Source organism: Brachycentrus maculatus, unplaced genomic scaffold (assembly GCF_059751285.1).
Source record: "Brachycentrus maculatus isolate JH-2025_06_01 unplaced genomic scaffold, ASM5975128v1 h1tg000361l, whole genome shotgun sequence".
NCBI classification, from domain to species: Eukaryota; Metazoa; Arthropoda; class Insecta; order Trichoptera; family Brachycentridae; genus Brachycentrus; species Brachycentrus maculatus.
In genome coordinates, this window is record NW_028281110.1 from 1024015 (window position 1) to 1041186 (window position 17172).

Below are 17172 nucleotides of genomic sequence, written 5' to 3' on the forward strand. Positions count from 1 at the left end.
ATAACTTTTAAGAAATTTTTGAGACATTATTATTTATCATAAGAATCCTAACTGTAAATCAATCCTCCTCCCTTAGTTTTTCCCTCTGCCTCCTTCCTTAAACTCCCTTTACCTTTGCCCTCCTTATTATCATCTTTTGTAATTTACGTTTTTTTAAATGTTCAAGTACTATTTACCCTCTGATTGTAAACATCTATAAATGGTATCAAACGTTTTGATCAATACACTAGTCTGTTTTTGGTTGTTTGCAAGATATTGCTTTTTAGTAATAAGCCCGCCAATGTACTAATTTGTTTTCTGAAAATGAAGTTTAAATAAATAAATAAATAAAAAAGGCACGTTTACCTATCGTTCTACGAATAACATACGTTTTGATATCAAATACTGAGTATTAACGACATTAATTTATCATTTGTTTTAGTGCAAAAAAGACAGTTATTTAAATCGAATTGCTACAGTATAATTAGACACTTAATAAAACCATTACTTTTTATAACATTTTCCCTTTATAATAAACTCTGTCGTTCTGTGTGGTAGAATTTTGGGTGACTTTTGTTATTGTAATTCTTTATCGTGAGACAATGTTCTCAGTAAATTCGCTTAGGTTGGTTGTCGTGTTTCGTGATTGTTTATCTGCTCAGTTATTCAAATTACCGTAACAACGCGATATTAAATTAAGTTTATTTGAATAAGTAAGGAAGTGTATGACGATGAGAATCTTAGAGGCAATTCGCTGGCATATTTTTTGTTGCCATGGTTTAATTAATACGAACGAAGACAATTTTCCATTCATACTAAAATTTTAATTTCCTGTAATATTTTTAAAGTATTTTATTTTTAAAAAGAAAGTAATAAATAAAATTTTGGTAAAGTGTACAGAACAAGAGAGAAAATTAAAATTAAGTTTTAATGATTCAGGAATGGCTGTTCAGGTCTTCACCAAGATACACATATATAATGTTGAATTATATTTTGATTTTTTGGAAAAGAAATAAAAATTTGAATGAAATATACTCTAGTTAAGAAAACTTTTATTGTTTTTAATAAAATGTTTCAACATTAAAAACTATATATATGACAAATTAAATAAAATAAAAAACATTTTCTTTTTATGTTGATTTTAAAAATAACTCTTTCTAACGTCTAGTCCTTCGGCCCCGACCGATCGAGTTAAGGCAGTAATCCGTGAATTCTGGCGGCACTTAGCCAGTCACCCCTCCCCACGTATGAGCCTCCTACTATGCGCCGACCGGTGAATCCGGCCCTTCCGTGGAGTAGCCGCCAATTGTCGAAGAATGCCACGCGACCTGAAAAAGTTGCAATTCATTAGGGACGATGGCAATTAAAAAAAGTCAAACGAAAGGGTGTTTAAAAAAGATTAATCATATTATTATCTGCGAGACAAATAAATTATGTGATGTTAAGAAAAAAATCTGATTGCGTAGGAGTCGATTCTAATAATAACATAATTTTGAATAGAGCTTTTTTCGTAAAATACTACCTCAAGGGCGATTCGCTGTGTTTTATATATAACATTGTTCGTATTATTTTTTGACATCTCAACATAGATGAAGAAGAATATGAAAGTCTGGGCATTTACGTGGCTGACAACCGTCATAGGCTGGTTTAAGTGATCACTTTACACACGTGTTACACTCACCAATTCTACCCATGATTGACAACCACACTATTCAAATTCATGGAACTTCTGATATATTGATTCACGAGAGACATCTATGATGGAATATCATTATGCTAGCCTTTCTCAAGTATGTGAATATAAGTCAGGATTCGGACCTCACATACAAATGAAAGAGTTTCTGCTCAGTAAAAGCTTGCCTCGTCCCATCAAAAATGTCTATCGAGTTCCAGAACTATGTATCGAGATAAGATCCCAGACTTCCACATTCTTCTTCATCTATATAGAGATGTTTAAAAATAATGTGAAAAATAACTCTGAATTGGAGATAATCCAGATTTGTGAATAAGTATTTGGACACGCCACAAAACGTTGTCAACATTGTTTTCTTTGAGAAAATAAAAATAAAATTTAACATACAACTGACCCTTATATCAGTTGTGATCACGTAAACCAGTCTATGACGGTCGTCAGCCCCATAAATGCCCAGACTTCCATATTCTTCTTCATCTTTGGTGAGATGTCAAAAAAATAATAAGACTGAAATAAGCCAAAAAGCGATAATATCTGTTTACATTAATTTTAAGTCATTTTTTGTGATATATTATGCTTGATATATTTAGATGCAGCAAATAATTAATGGATGTAGCTTACCAAGCTAAAACAGTTTGGAGTAATAGTAAATAATTACACTATCGGTAGAGCTGGGAAAGTTTCATAGAAACTCTTCATAGTGAAAATTGAAGAGACTCAAAGTTAAACCAAATCAATAATTCAATTCTGACTCACTCGGTGTTTAAAACTTGATCAATTTCGAACGTGATTCGAAACACTAACCGCCGTTTTGTCAATTCATTTGATTTATAAAATACATTTTACTTTCTGTTAATAATATAATATTTATATATATACACATATTTGATGAGATGAAGAAGAATATGGAAGTCTGGGCATTTACGGGGCTGACGACCTTCATAGGCAGGTTTAAGTGATCACGTGTAACATTCAACAATTCTACCCATTATGACAACCACACTACTTAAATTCTTGGAAGTTCTAGATATAGTGATCAAATGTATATTAAAATATTCATTACATATTCAATATGTATGTAAATATATACATATACACTTTACACACGTGTAACATTTACTAATTCTACCCATTATTGACAACCATACTACTGAAATTCTTGGAAGTTCTATATATATGAACCAATTTAGAAACCTTGTTCTTGAATCACTAGAACTTCACTAGAGACACCCATTGGTGAGATGTAAAGAAGCTTTTTATTAAGCAGAAGCTCTTATATTAGTATGTGAGGTCCGAATCCTGGATTATAATCACACACATGAGAAACGTCAAATTATAAATTTAAATTTTAAATTTTAAATTATTGTAAATTTCTTCGTAAACCAGTTTTTTTTCCTTTTTCATTTATGTGTTTTAGATATTTATATCGGATTGAATCAATGGTTAAGAATTCTAGAAATTTCAACAAATATATGTTATTTTTTTCTGAGATAGTTATGTGTCGCTGTGGGTCAGTCTCTTTAAGTAAAAAAGAATAAAAAGAGATGACACACATTTCAAATATTTTCGATTTCACTATGCTTGTTAATATACAGTATAATAGCAGCTTTCAAGAAACACGCTATCAAATGTTTAGTATTGAGTGTGTCGTTATTATATGTAATAGATGGCCCTGCCATTACGATGAAAAATATGTTTTTCAAATAAACCATGTTTGTACCCATCGCAAGGTAATATATAAAAACATGCGCGTTTTTCTATTCATTTTAGTATTAATGTACATTACTTACAAATATAATTCTTTATTGCTGAAACTTAAATATGTAGTAGGAAACCCCCAATGAGTCATTATCAAAATTCCTTTTATCAGCAGTTTCTTTTAAAGTATGGACATGTGGAGCGAATGGATAACGAGAGAATGACTAAGAAAATATATGTGGCGAATTTGAGAAGGAAAACAGTACGAGGACGACCGAAAAAGACTTGGCACGATCAGATCAAAAGTCTGCGTAATCGGAGGACATGTATGACTAGATGTATGGATGTGAAGGAGGCGAGGAGTGTATGTCAGGACAGAAGTGTGTGCTGTTCCATCCTTTCTGCCAACCCCTGTAGGGAAACGGCGTGATGGTAGTAGTAGTAGTCGTAGTAGTAGGCTTTTAAAGTCATCCTTTATAGATAGGATGGATTTACAATATAAATAAAAAAATCTTTTTAAATAAGTATTTATACATATACTTCATTAAAAAAGTATGTTTAATTAAAAAAGTACTTTTGTCTATGTCTTTTTTCCCCTTTCCGATAAATGATTGAACAAAATGGAACATAAAGTAGACTGACATTTAGTTTTTACCCTAAAAACATTATTAATATAATGTGAGATTTTTTTTATAAAAGTATACAATTTAATATTTTACCAGGATTCAATTTGAACCACCACTGATTTTCCGGAGAGGCGAAGAGTTTTGAAATTTTCCGTAGGGCTGCATACACAGATAATTGTTGACCATCGTCCGTAATGCAGTGTGGACTCCTATCGTAAATGTTGAATCTGAAAAAACACTTAAAATTATTACTTATATTTTTAATATTCAAAATAATTTATTTAATAGTTGGTAAATTTCACTCGCTTTCGTGAAGTACCCATCTCTTCGTCAGGAGAATCACCACCATACAAACAATACTTCACGTCAGCTGTTACATTGTAGCATTGTATTGTTTCTACCTATTACGGGAAAAAATATCTGTTACAGATGTATTGAAAATATGCGCGTATTCGAATCCAACGTTATGTTTAAATTTCAAAGCAATTGGTGAATAACTTAAGAAGATTCAACGTTTTGAACGAACGAACGGTCATTTTATTTATATAGATTGATAAAAACATACGTTTATTCGGATATTTCAAAACAATGGGTTGGAAAATTTATGATTTTGAACAAACGAAATATGAAATTTGTATTTTTAAAGATCATATTCCTTTAATACATGTTTTATGCTATTTTTTTTAGTTTGGAGAAAGATCGGTGTTAAGTTAAATTGAAATACGATATATTCTTCTGCATGGTAAAAAATGAACCTTTTATGGTATGGGAATTTTTCTCCTAGAATTAGACAAATTGTTCCTGATTTTAACCGTGCGGCGTTGTATGTACATACATCTATTTCTGCATCCCATTTGCAATCCATTTGAAGGCACTGCGTGAATATGTCTACATAAAAAGTGCTAATTGCATATCCATAATTTAGGTCATATTAATTAATCTTCCAAAAGCAACGTGTTCTCTGGACCAGGAATCCCGCTATTATATTTATCCGCTATTAGATTTGAACCAGTTTCCGTCCATAAATTGCAGAGGTACTTCAAGCCATTGAAGAATTAAGCCAAAATATCGGATTTTCTTGGTCTATAGCGCAGTTATATTTAAATTGGACCTGTAAAGTAAATAAAGTGGGTATTTGGATGCCAAAGACCTTTTATACTCTAACAAAGAACGTACAAATAAAACGTCATGAGATTTATGATATACATATGTAGGACTTCAAAAAAATGTGGTTGTGAATCATGGGAATAATAGTGAATGTTGCACGTGTGTAAAGTCATCTCTTTACCAGCCTGTGACAAGTCATAAGTCCTGTAAATACTCAGTTTCCATAGTTCCAGAATTTTTCCAGAGTTCTATATTTTTCTTCATCTATGTTGAGATTATTTTAAATGTACCTTATATTTGACTGATACGTTACCATGACGTTCCCCTATGTGACGTCATTCGCGGTTATTTTTTTTTAAAGTCATAACAGTATTAAGGGTGTACTCTCAAATATACAATTCAGTACGTGACCGGCTGCGCGAGACACGTATTGTTGCGCACATTTTTTTAGAACAAAGGAATTTGTTATTTTATTGTATATCCTCGTAAATTAAAAAGAAAATTAAGGTCCTTGCCGTTTAATAACTGTTGTTTTCGAAACCATATATTTTTATAAAAAAAAAACTTGTTTTTTCAATACATAAACGACGTTTTAAGCAACAAATTCAATGACGTTAAATGTTACCTTGTCCACCTCCGTAGTGTAATGGTCAGCGCGCTCGACTACCGTTCTGGAGGTCCCGGATTCGATTCCCAGAGGGGGTCCAATAAATATAAATGATATTTTCACTCTAATATTTATTCAATATTACCCTGGACTGGTACCTGAAGCAAAGGGCTGATCACCTTTCCTTTGTGTATTAACGATCAAGATAACACTGCGTTTATATGACGCAGTGCCATATGCACCATTGGGGTGCGGATAAGGGTTCGAATGAATGAATTGTTACCTGAGTTACCCAAAGAAAATTAAATTGCGGGCTTTTGATCATCCCGCCTCAATGCGGTACGTAAAAGTATTTTTTTTTACTTAGACCGTTTAAAAAAGACCTAACTTTTTAAATGGATATTTTGTTTCCTCACCCTTACTAATTTACGGTTGATTTATTGGAAGGTTGACTACTTTCGATTGGTGATGACTTAACTTGACTTGCTATGTAATATTCATGGATAAAATATAAATTATTCATATTTCTCGGGTAAGCTTTATCAAGCAATACGAAAGCCGGTATACAAGGAGGTAGCTAAGGATTATCTGTGAAAGGTTTAAATAATGAAGTTTATCGATGAATTTTCGTGTTACAATTTAGTCACGATCTTTCATATATGAATATGAAGTAAGTACGTATATTCAACGTTGAGTCGAATTCTTACTTAGTGATGAAAATATGTTTATTGAAAAAAATATATATATTTAATTATATATATATATATATATATATATATATATATATATATATATATATATATATATATATATATATATATATATATATATATATATATGTATATATATACATATATATAAGTATATACATGTATATATATATATATATATATATATATATATATATATATATATATATATATATATATATATATATATATATATATATATATATATATATATATATATATATATATTTCTCACTCCTTTCAAGAACTTCATAAATCAAAAATCGTCAATTTTCAGTTGTGCATGTTTTCGGAATGTCCAAAAAATGTTCTATGGTATATCCATGGTATATGCACCACTGGAAGCGGACAAAGGCAAGAAGAAGATAGTTTTTAATTAAATTTGTTGTGATATTATTTTAAAAGTATAATAACTTTAATAAATATCTCTATGTATCTTTTGGGACAACCTGTGTTATGTATTCAAATTATGTAGTCAAATTCATACCTAGTGATGAAAATATGTTTATTGAAAAAATGTATACATCGCTCACTCCTTTCAAGAACGCCATAAATAAAAAAATCTTCAATTTTCAGTTGTGCATGTTTTCGGAATGTTCAAAAAATTTTCTATGGTATATCTCAGCAAAAGAGGCATATTTTCAACTTAAAATTTACCCGCTACAGGGCAGAAAGTGTTGTTTTTGCATTTTGAAGAAAAGGTATTTTTGAATATTTTTTTTAAATATACTTAATATTTTTCAAATGGTGAAAAAACCTTCAGGTTTTACCTAAAAAGGTCTGTTGCACAGTAAAATGTTCAATAATTGGCTTGATATTTATTTTTAATACATCGTTATATATTTAAAAACTTTAAAAACGTTCTCCTGAAAAATCATGTTTTTTGATTTATGACGTTCTTGAAACAAGTGAGCGATATGTTACTACGAGTATCGATTTAAATAATAATTAATGATTGAATGGTATGAGGACATAGGACGCAGAGAACCTGAACATATTGTGAACCAAGCAATCGTCATGGATCTTCCTCAACAGACGTCTAGATAAGGACTAAAAAATTCTAGAATATTACAGAAAGATAACATGATTCGAAGGCATGGCCTAGGGACGTTATTTACCATAGAAAAACCTACAACCTGAAGATAAAGAGAACTCATCCCAACAGTCTACAATGAAGATAAAATGAGATGATACCAGAAAGAAGATAAATATTTTTTATGATAATTAAAATGTAGTACTCGGTGTGATTTATAGCGGTAATGTTTTATTTAAAGATGAATTAATATGTAGAATATTCTAAATAATTGCAATACATCATATTAAAAAAAAAATGGTTGTTACTTTGTGGTAATAATTATTCATTTATGTGTAAAAATTTACTTGGTAAGTACCGCTTTTTCTAAAAATCTATTGTGACACGTGTTTTGAAGCATTCAACACAAATATCAAAGAACGTACATTTTAATATTTTTTTAATCTTCTGAAGTTATTCACCGATTACTTTTAAATTTCAACACAACGTTTTATACGCGTGTGCTATTTATGTCTAGACCTCAACGGCGCGGTGCCATCTGTTGATCGTAATATTTACACATGCAATACTAAAAATTACTCACGGCGACAGCGTGCTTCTTGACGGCTGCTGTCACAAAGCATTTTTTATTTTTTAGATTGCATGTTCTTTCAAAAATGATTTTACAAATATTTTTTATTTTTTCTATTACTTACGATCTACATATTTTGATCGACGCAGATTAAAAATGACATGGCTTTGTCCGTTCAAATCAGCATTGCTTTTGGTAAATGAGAATCATACATTAAGATATTGTTTTCAATGCGAATAATATTTTTCTATATAATCGCAAGGCATCGTTTAGTGTATTTTAAAGAACTGAATTACTTGGCATCTCGGACGTTTCTTTGTTGAAATCTTCATAAACTCCTGCTCACCGTATTTGTTCCAGTTCCTTGTTAACAGGATTCAAGATGATGACAGGAGCAGTTTGCGTCTGATGCCATCCATCCTCCAAGTACTCTGCGGGCTGCAGGACTGTGCTGAGGGTCCTGAACGTCTCGGGATCTGTGCGTCTGAGTTCATCGGCCACGTGGAAACCGTCGACGAACACATTTTCTCCCCCCGTACCAACATGTTCCATGCAATGAAGGACTTGTAATCTGTACAGAGGATGTTTTCGTTCAGAATTTACATATTGGGTATATTCCTAGTGTGAAAAATATTCCGAGTTAATAATAATATTGCATACAAATAAAACTTTATTTTTATTCAAATGTCAAATCGTAATATTTTAATGATCTGATGATGGAATGATTTTCCGAAGCCGGTAGTCACGAAAAAGTGTTTATAAAAGTGGTATTACACAAAGTGAACGAAACCAAAAGGTATTCAAAATAATCTGCGTTTATTCAAATTTGTGCCTTGAAATTCCATAGTTATATCTAAGATTTCATAGTTATATGAAAATGGTAATGAGCAAGACACATTGCAAGACAGGACCCCACAAGATGGATCCCAGGAACTTTACAATACAGACCTTGGGAGAACAAAAGAGGTGTCGGAAGACCCCAAAAGAGATGGTCCGACGACATAGTCGCTGTGGGGGGTAGAAACTAGCTGCAAGCAGCAACCGACCGGAAGAAATGGAATGAAGGGGAAGAGGCCTATATCCAGCAGTGGAAGACAGAGGGCTCATGAAGAAGATGCAAGATTATTATGTTAAATTAAAATATTTTACCCAGTCGATTCCGTCAAGTAAGTGCTGTCGTTATGGGGTGCCAATGGTATGTTGGTGTACGCGGTGTCTGCCCTATTTTGATCGGATGTAAAACTCCACATGTCCCCAAACAATGTTCTCTGGACTGGTGCGACTCTCTTGATCACTAACTCTGTGTCTTCCAATGTCGGGGCTACCTGCGAAAAACGACGTCTAAGGATTAAAATAATTAAGTACTCGTTAAGTAGCTATCTTACACGGCGTTTTTCTAAGGGTAAGCGCACCATTTTGTCTTTGCAAACATTCGAAATTATTGTTTTGTTTTAATATAATGTATTATTCTGTAATGTTAAGGAAAAAGCAGCCCAAAATATGTTAAACATGTACTCGTATATATGGAATAAAATCATAAAAGTAATTTTTCCTCTAAAATTTATCTAATATTAGCCTGGACTGGTAGCAAAGACTGATGACCTTTTGCTATCTATGCAATCCAGGGGCATTACGATGCAGTGCCTTATGCACCATTAGGTCCAGATAAGTGTAAGAACAGGTCACATATTTATTTATAAAAAAATATTTGATAGCAGATTTCTGATAACTGTTTTTTTTATTTATTTAATGTATTTATTTGTAATATTGTAAGGTAATAAGTAAGGCGTCAAAATCACATAACCATGTTTAAAAAATGTAAGGTAAAATAAGAGAAAAAAGCAAAAAAAATGTGATACAGTCTTTTGCAAACATAAAAAATATCCTTATTTATAAATATTTTTGATGGTGTTAAGCCCCTTCTTTACGACACTATTTTATAAAGTGTTTCGATGAAAATCCTTTGTCATTGGGTATATGAACCTCTTTATGGTTAGAAAGCTGATAGATGTACGAAAATTTTATTCGCTAAATCACAAAAGAATCGCCCACTGGTTACCAAATGACCCTTGAAACAAAATTACGTCCTCCACATCTCAAAGCTTTGTGTTTGGGTCAATTTACTAACGTGGTCTTTTGATCCCATTTAAAATCGACGGAATATTTAGAATTTCGTTTTATAATCAGATATAACAATTCTCTTCGTAAAGGTGTATTGGTACAAAAAACGTTAAAATGTGGAGAAAAACCTAGATTTTGTGAAAAAGTATTTGGACACACTCGAAATTTTGTAAATGTAATAATGTATGTCCGCCTCCGTAGTGTAATGGCCAGCACACTCGGCTACCGTTCTGGAGGTCCCGGGTTCGATTCACAGGGGGGGTCAAATAAATATAAGTGATTTTTTCACTGTAATATTTATTCAATATTACCCTGGACTGGTACCTGAAACGGAGGGCTGATCACCTTTCCTTCGTGTGTAAACGATCGAGATAACACTGCGTTTATATGAAGCAGTGTCCTATGCACCATTGGGGTGCGGATAAGGGTTGTATTATTAATAATGTATTCAAATTGGGTGCTTTAATTTTCATTTAAACATGAAAATAGGAATATACTTTTTCGCTCATACGACTGACTTATATCCGTGTACAATAGTGCATGGTTACTACATCAAATTGATGTAACACTACATTGATCGTTAATTATGTAAATGAAAGGTTTTAAATCCTACCTAAAGTCCAGGTTAATATTAAATAGCTCTAATGTTAATGAAGTACTATATGACATTGTCACTTTTTAGGTGAATGTTAATTATTTGCAGCTTTTTACAAATTAATCCAATATTACAATGTTTGAGTAGCAATACAGGTAAAGTACTGTATATGTACTTTATTACTTTTTCGATAATTTTTAACAAAATTAGGTAATATATAATAATGTTATGGATTTATAAATGTGTGACTTAAATATTCTTCTTCAACTTTGTTGGGATATCAATAAATGTTTTTTAAAAAATATGGTGCAATGGAGTACGAGTGTCTCAAATAATAAAAATCATGTATTTTTATTTTGAGAGATCGTTCGTTGTCTCTATCCTGGTGAAGAAGTTAAGATATATCTAAAAAAAGCTAACTAACTAACTAACTAACCATCACGTCGCTTCCCCGCAGGGGTAGGCAGAGAGAATCGAACGCCACACCACTCTGTCTTTGCAAACATCCTTTGCCTCTTCTACATTCATGCATCTCCTCATACATACCCGACGATTATTACGACTCCTGACCCGGCCGCAAGTATTTGACATACCTGATTGTGCCAAGTTTTCCTCAGTCGTCCTCTGCTTCTTTTTCCAACTACATTCGCCTCATAAATTTGTTTAACCGTTCTTTCTTCACTCATACGCTCTACATGTCCAAACCATCTCAACACACCTTTCTTAATTTTATCGATGTCTAAAAAAAGCTTTATTTCTTAAAACATGTATTTTTAGAATGGTGTCAATCATACGAATATTCAAATTTTGATGCTGAAGAAATTTGTCGTTAAAAACTCCTGTTATGACTAAATATTAATTACGTTTTTCTCATTCAACAAATCATCTTAGAAACGTATTTTAAGAAGGTTTTTTCGAAAACTAAAGCTTTATTTATTTTCTTATAATTCTCTATTTTCTATCTATAAATCATGTTTTGGTATTGCAATTATAACAGGCTTTAAGTGGAAAATCATAAACTTTTTATGTAAGCATATTTATATAGTTTTATTTATTTTTTAAAATAAAAGTATTATAATAACAAACCAAATGTAACTTTTAACCTTATTTTAAATTAGGTTTGAATTAATTAATTGATATTTGACAGTATATTTAACCAGATTTTATATTCTGATTGATCTGATCGTGCCAAGTCTTATTTGGCCGTCCTCGTTATGTTCTCTTGTTAACATTAGCCAAATATACTTTCTTAGTCATTCTCTCATAATTCATTCGCTCCACATACATGTCCATACTATCTTAAAACAAACTTTCCTGTATCTTTTCAACTATTGCTAGTTCAGCCTCACATTCTTTTCTTATATCTTCATTTTTAATTCTGTCATACAAGGATTTTCCACACATTCGTCTGAGGGAACGAATTTCAACGGCATTCACTCCGCTAACTATTCTTAATCATTTCATTGATTCGGCAGCCACATTGTGGTAAAATCTATCGTTAAGTACTGGTATAAAGTAACTTAAGCTTAAATTGAAAGAAACAGGGGTTTTTACCAAGTAAGGTATAAATAAAAGAAATAGTGGTATTTATCAAGTAAAGCTTAAATTGAAATGCTTTTAATCAAACATCCCTTGTTTTCAACATTGTATGTACGTCTACTTGATCATTGTGAATAAAGGTCCAATTATAACGCTGAATGGAAACCCAGACCTTGTGCGAACACTTTCCATATCACGAAACATATCATCGTTGATAGCTTAATAACGATACCACATTTCAAATTGAATTTCAAGATAATTAAACACATCGAACGGGTGTTAGGTAGGTGCGAATGGTTCGATTTTGTGTTCGATGGTGTGTAATTTATAGTAATGAAATACTGTGGAGTGAGATGATATATCGCTCACTCCTTTCAAGAACGTCATAAATCAAAAATCGACAATTTTCAGTTGTGCATGTTTTCAGAATATCCAGAAAATGTACTATATCCCAGCAAAAGCGGCATATTTTTAACTTTATATTTACCAGCTACAGGGCAGAAAGTGTTGTTTTGCATTTTGAAGAAAAGGTATTGTTAAATTATTTTTTTAAATATACTAAATACTTTTCAAATGGAGAAAAAACCAGCAAGTTTCACTTAAAAAGATGTGTTGCAAAGTAAAAAGTTCAATGAGTGGCTTGATATTTATTTTTAATAAATTGTATTATATTCTTAAACTTCAAAAACGTTCTCCTGAAAAATCAAGTTTTTTGATTTATGACGTTCTTGAAAGGAGCGATATGCTAATATGGAGCTGTAATTTATATGATTAACATTAACTTCACAAATTTCACATTTTGTGAAAACATCAGTGGTCGGCAACCTACAAACCCACGGGTAGTTGATTACTTACTACGGTATTTTAAATTACAATTAATTTTTTAATTCTTTCAGACTCTTTTCATTCTTCATACATTCAGGCATCTCATCATACATTTTCAAACCCTTTTACATTAAACAATTTTGTGACTCGATTTTTTTCGACAATGACAGTCTTATTTTTTCCTTATTTCTCGTAATATGTTGATGAAAATTTTTGTTTAACACTATTTTATCCTTAAAATATTTGGGATAATAAAATATATCATTTAAGAAAGAACAAATTATTTTTCGTCATCTTTGAATCAAACACAACATAAAGTATGTCAAAAGTGAATTCAGTTTAACGTTTCTTATAAAAGAAAAATATAGCCGACCGTATTTAGACATTTCCACCATAGATGTCGGTAGTAAAAATAACTTCAAAGGTTCAAATACGAACTTAATTAAAATATTTTCAATATGAAAAAATTAAAGAAGAAATTTAGTAATTGATAGTAAAAAAATATATTAATGAAGTTATTTTTAAGTATGATTTTCCAGTGTTTATTTTGGCTTCTTAACGGAATGAAAGCAGAATTTTTAAGATATAAATATTATTCTAACAACTTTATTTGTGGAGCTTATTGAAGTTGAATACTTACATTATCAACAAAGGCGCATCCATACTCGACAAGCGATTTCAGGAAAATTTTCAGAGTTTCAGTGGACTTGAGGAAGTCATCTCTGTCAACGTAAGCCACGTGATTAGCAACTCCTTGTCCTCCCCACAGTTTTCTGCTAATAACGCTCTTCTTTTTCCAGTTTGCTGGCCAACAATCCCACAGGAACTTGGCCGAGTATTCTGAATCGTGGTCATCATTCCCTAAAAAAAAAAGTTAAAATACAGTTTGCCTTTTATTTTAAAGAAAGTCACATTTTTTTATTATAAATAAGATTTTTTTATATTTCTCTCTTAAGTTGTGATTTAGCATTGCCGCTTTAGTTTTATTTAGTATTTATTTTCGAACTAAAAATATTCCGAATTCCAGGACGTTCAATTTGCTTGATGAATCAAGAATAACATGGTTTTATCTATTTACCAAGTTATATGATGTTGAAATAAGTGATTACACAGGCACACGCACATATATGTGTGTGTGTATATATATATATATATATATATATATATATATATATATATATATATATATATATATATATATATATATATATATATATATATATAAATATGTATATATATATATGTATATAAATATGTATATATATATATATATATATATATATATATATATATATATATATATATATATATATATATATATATATATATATATATATATATATATATATATATATATATATATATATATATATATATATATATATATATATATATATATATATATATATATAATACTAAAATATGAAAATTTTGAAAAAGTGGCACTCAAAAAACTGATCTAAGGCGTAGATGTTCGGAAAATTCTTAATCATATTTTTTTTGGTGAGTTATAAGCTGGTCTAAAACCCCTTAAAAGAAATATATCGGATTATGGGACACCCTGTTTATACGTATAGAAATTGTAAGAAACTATTTTTTATTCAAAAATTTGTTAAAGTCCCATATCCATTCCGCGTAAAAATACCATCAGGATTCAGAAAATTAACGTGTACGGCAAGGCTTGGATTTGATAAAAAAAAACTTACATTTTATTTTCAGAGCATCATTCTCCGTAAAAACATTTTTGGGTGAAGTGTCTTCAGGAATATCGAGAATGTGTTTATTTCGCTGAAAAGTTGTATAATTATAGCATTCCTTACACCTAAAAAAAAATAACAATAAAATAAAAATTAAATATTGTTTTACAAAATTTTAAAAGAAAATAAATTAAACATTTACGTGTCTACATTCTACGTCTTTTAAGTTAGTTTTAATTAGCTGTCAAAAAGTTGTACTTTTGTGATGTTCCTACTAGGTTAACGTCATCGTTGTTCATAATATGTGCAAGTATTACAAATACAAATTTGTTAAAAAAAAAACACATATTACCTGCAATTATCGCGTAACCAGAAGAAGCCATACTGAATATTCACATCTCCACTTAATTTTACTGATACACATTTTTCTATAATTTTTGCTGACTCAACGACTTCTGAAAATAACCATTTTTTAATTTCTTTATGAAAGGTTTGCTGAGATGGTTAGGGCAAATGAATCGAATGAATGAGGAAAAAACAATTAAATACATTTACGAGTCGAATATAATTGGAAATAGGAGTAGAGGAAGATTGAGGAAAACTTGACATGATTAAGTTTTTAAAATACTTGAACGTGGTCAGGTCAGGAGTCGACATATTTGGTGGGTTTGTACAAGTATGTTATGTATGAGGAGAGGCATTAATGTGGAAGAGTCGAAGATTGTTAAGACTTATTACAATAATACTAGGGCAAACTCCTTTTTCCACAATTCCTTAAAAAATATTTGCATTTATCTTTCTTCTTCTTTCTCTTTATTTAGGACTGTGTCCTGTCATTCTCCGGTCGGCCCCTGGGAGGTGGAAGACCAGCTATCTCTCCATCGTTTAGATGTTCTTCCTGGGGGTCTGCTACCTCTTATGCTGCTGTATGCTGATATTCTCACAACTCGATCCGAACTTGCTTATTTATATTTATATATTTAATTGACAATTCATTGAAAGTGTTTTTACTGACAATTTTTTTACATTGAAATGTATTACCAGTTGTTTTGAGGTTATTAATACATATATAATATATGTTAATATTAAGTATTTCGACTCAACACAGGCCATGCCTAAAGAGCCGTAATACATATAGTAAATGAAATGTATGTATCCATGAAATAAATACGCAAAATAAATATATATAAATATATAAAGATGACTAGTTTCAAGAATTACAGATATCGAAAATGGTCTTGTTTACATTCATAAACTAAAAAAGTAGTCTTTTATAATTGTTTTCTCATTAAAAACAATTTTCTCTTAAAAACAATTTTAGAAGTATGATAATAAAATAATAATGATAGACATGATTTTTTTATGTAAATAAAAAAAACAGCAAAACTTAATTTACTTACGATACACATTTTCAGTTTCCATTTTTTTTATTTTATAACACTCGCTTTGCGTCTTCTTCAAACCACAATCTGAACACAATGATAATAATATTCACAATGCCTGCTTATATTAATTTATGAAAACGACATTTAACGAATATTTATTTGAATTAATTCGTTATCAAAAATAATAAAACCTATTGACCCCTATAATTAGACAGAGCTTCTCAGTATGTAAATATATTAATCAATTAATTAAAGATAATTTTGTAAAATTTGAATTTTTCCTAAAAATTTTGTTTGTGAATAAACAGGTTTTTTACAAATTATGCAGGAATTTATGTGTCGTTCAAAACAAGATTTGGCAGTCGTAAACAGACAAAATTTATTTTTTTCTAAGAGAGCCCGCAACTTATTTTTTTAAAAAACCTATGTAGTTTAATGTAATTGATTTTTTTTGCTCTAAACACCGTTTTTGGCTTGAAAAAAAGTTATTATTTATTTAGTTATTAAAAGGTAGGTATATAGGTTCGCCTCTGTAGTGTAATGGTCAGCACGCTCGGCTACCGTTCTGGAGGTCCCGGGTTCGATTCCCAGGGAGGGGGTCACATAAATATAAGTGATTTTTTCACTGTAATATTTATTCAATGTTACCCTGGACTGGTACCTGAAACGGAGGACTGATCACCTTTCCTTCGTGTGTAAACGATCGAGATAACACTGCGTTTATATGAAGCAGTGCCCTATGCACCATTGAGGTGCGGATAAGGGTTTTATTATTTTATTATTATTGTATATTTGAAGGTAAATAGTTAAAAAAAATTATAAAAAGTTTTTTTTCAAAAGGTACACATTCTAAAAATATATGAAAAATGTATGTACGAGTATTCTAAAATAAATTGTTCTCAAACAATGCGTCTTGCTTCTCGCGCAGCCGGTCGCGTACTGAATTT

At 30.8% G+C, this 17172-nt stretch overlaps 1 protein-coding gene across 2 annotated transcripts; it reads right to left on the reverse strand.

The window, feature by feature from the left end:
• Positions 1-1016: 1016 nt before the first annotated feature.
• Positions 1017-16308, reverse strand: LOC148303591 (trimethyllysine dioxygenase, mitochondrial-like). Of its 2 annotated transcripts, none has more exons than XM_088269710.1 (8): positions 16241-16308; positions 15193-15295; positions 14850-14965; positions 13784-14004; positions 9213-9388; positions 8410-8634; positions 4090-4223; positions 1017-1307 (listed from the first exon to the last, which is right to left on the reverse strand). In XM_088269710.1, the coding sequence occupies exons 1-8, from the start codon at positions 16260-16262 to the stop codon at positions 1171-1173; spliced, it is 1134 nt and encodes a 377-aa protein (XP_088125836.1). In that variant the 5' UTR covers positions 16263-16308; the 3' UTR covers positions 1017-1170. The 2 variants fall into 2 exon arrangements, with proteins under 2 accessions (XP_088125836.1, XP_088125837.1); XM_088269711.1 differs by having other exon boundaries at positions 15193-15292; positions 16241-16289.
• Between the last annotated feature and the right edge of the window lie 864 nt (positions 16309-17172).

Excerpts from the sequence above, each read along its gene's own strand:
- LOC148303591 (XM_088269710.1), bottom strand. The coding sequence starts at position 16,262 with ATGGAAACTGAAAATGTGTATC. Across the intron at positions 14,005-14,849 it reads TGATGCTCTGAAAATAAAAT|GGAATGATGACCACGATTCA; the intron begins GTAAGTTTTTTT and ends TTTTTTTTTTAG. Across the intron at positions 4,224-8,409 it reads AAGGAACTGGAACAAATACG|ATTCAACATTTACGATAGGA; the intron begins GTGAGCAGGAGT and ends GTGTTTTTTCAG.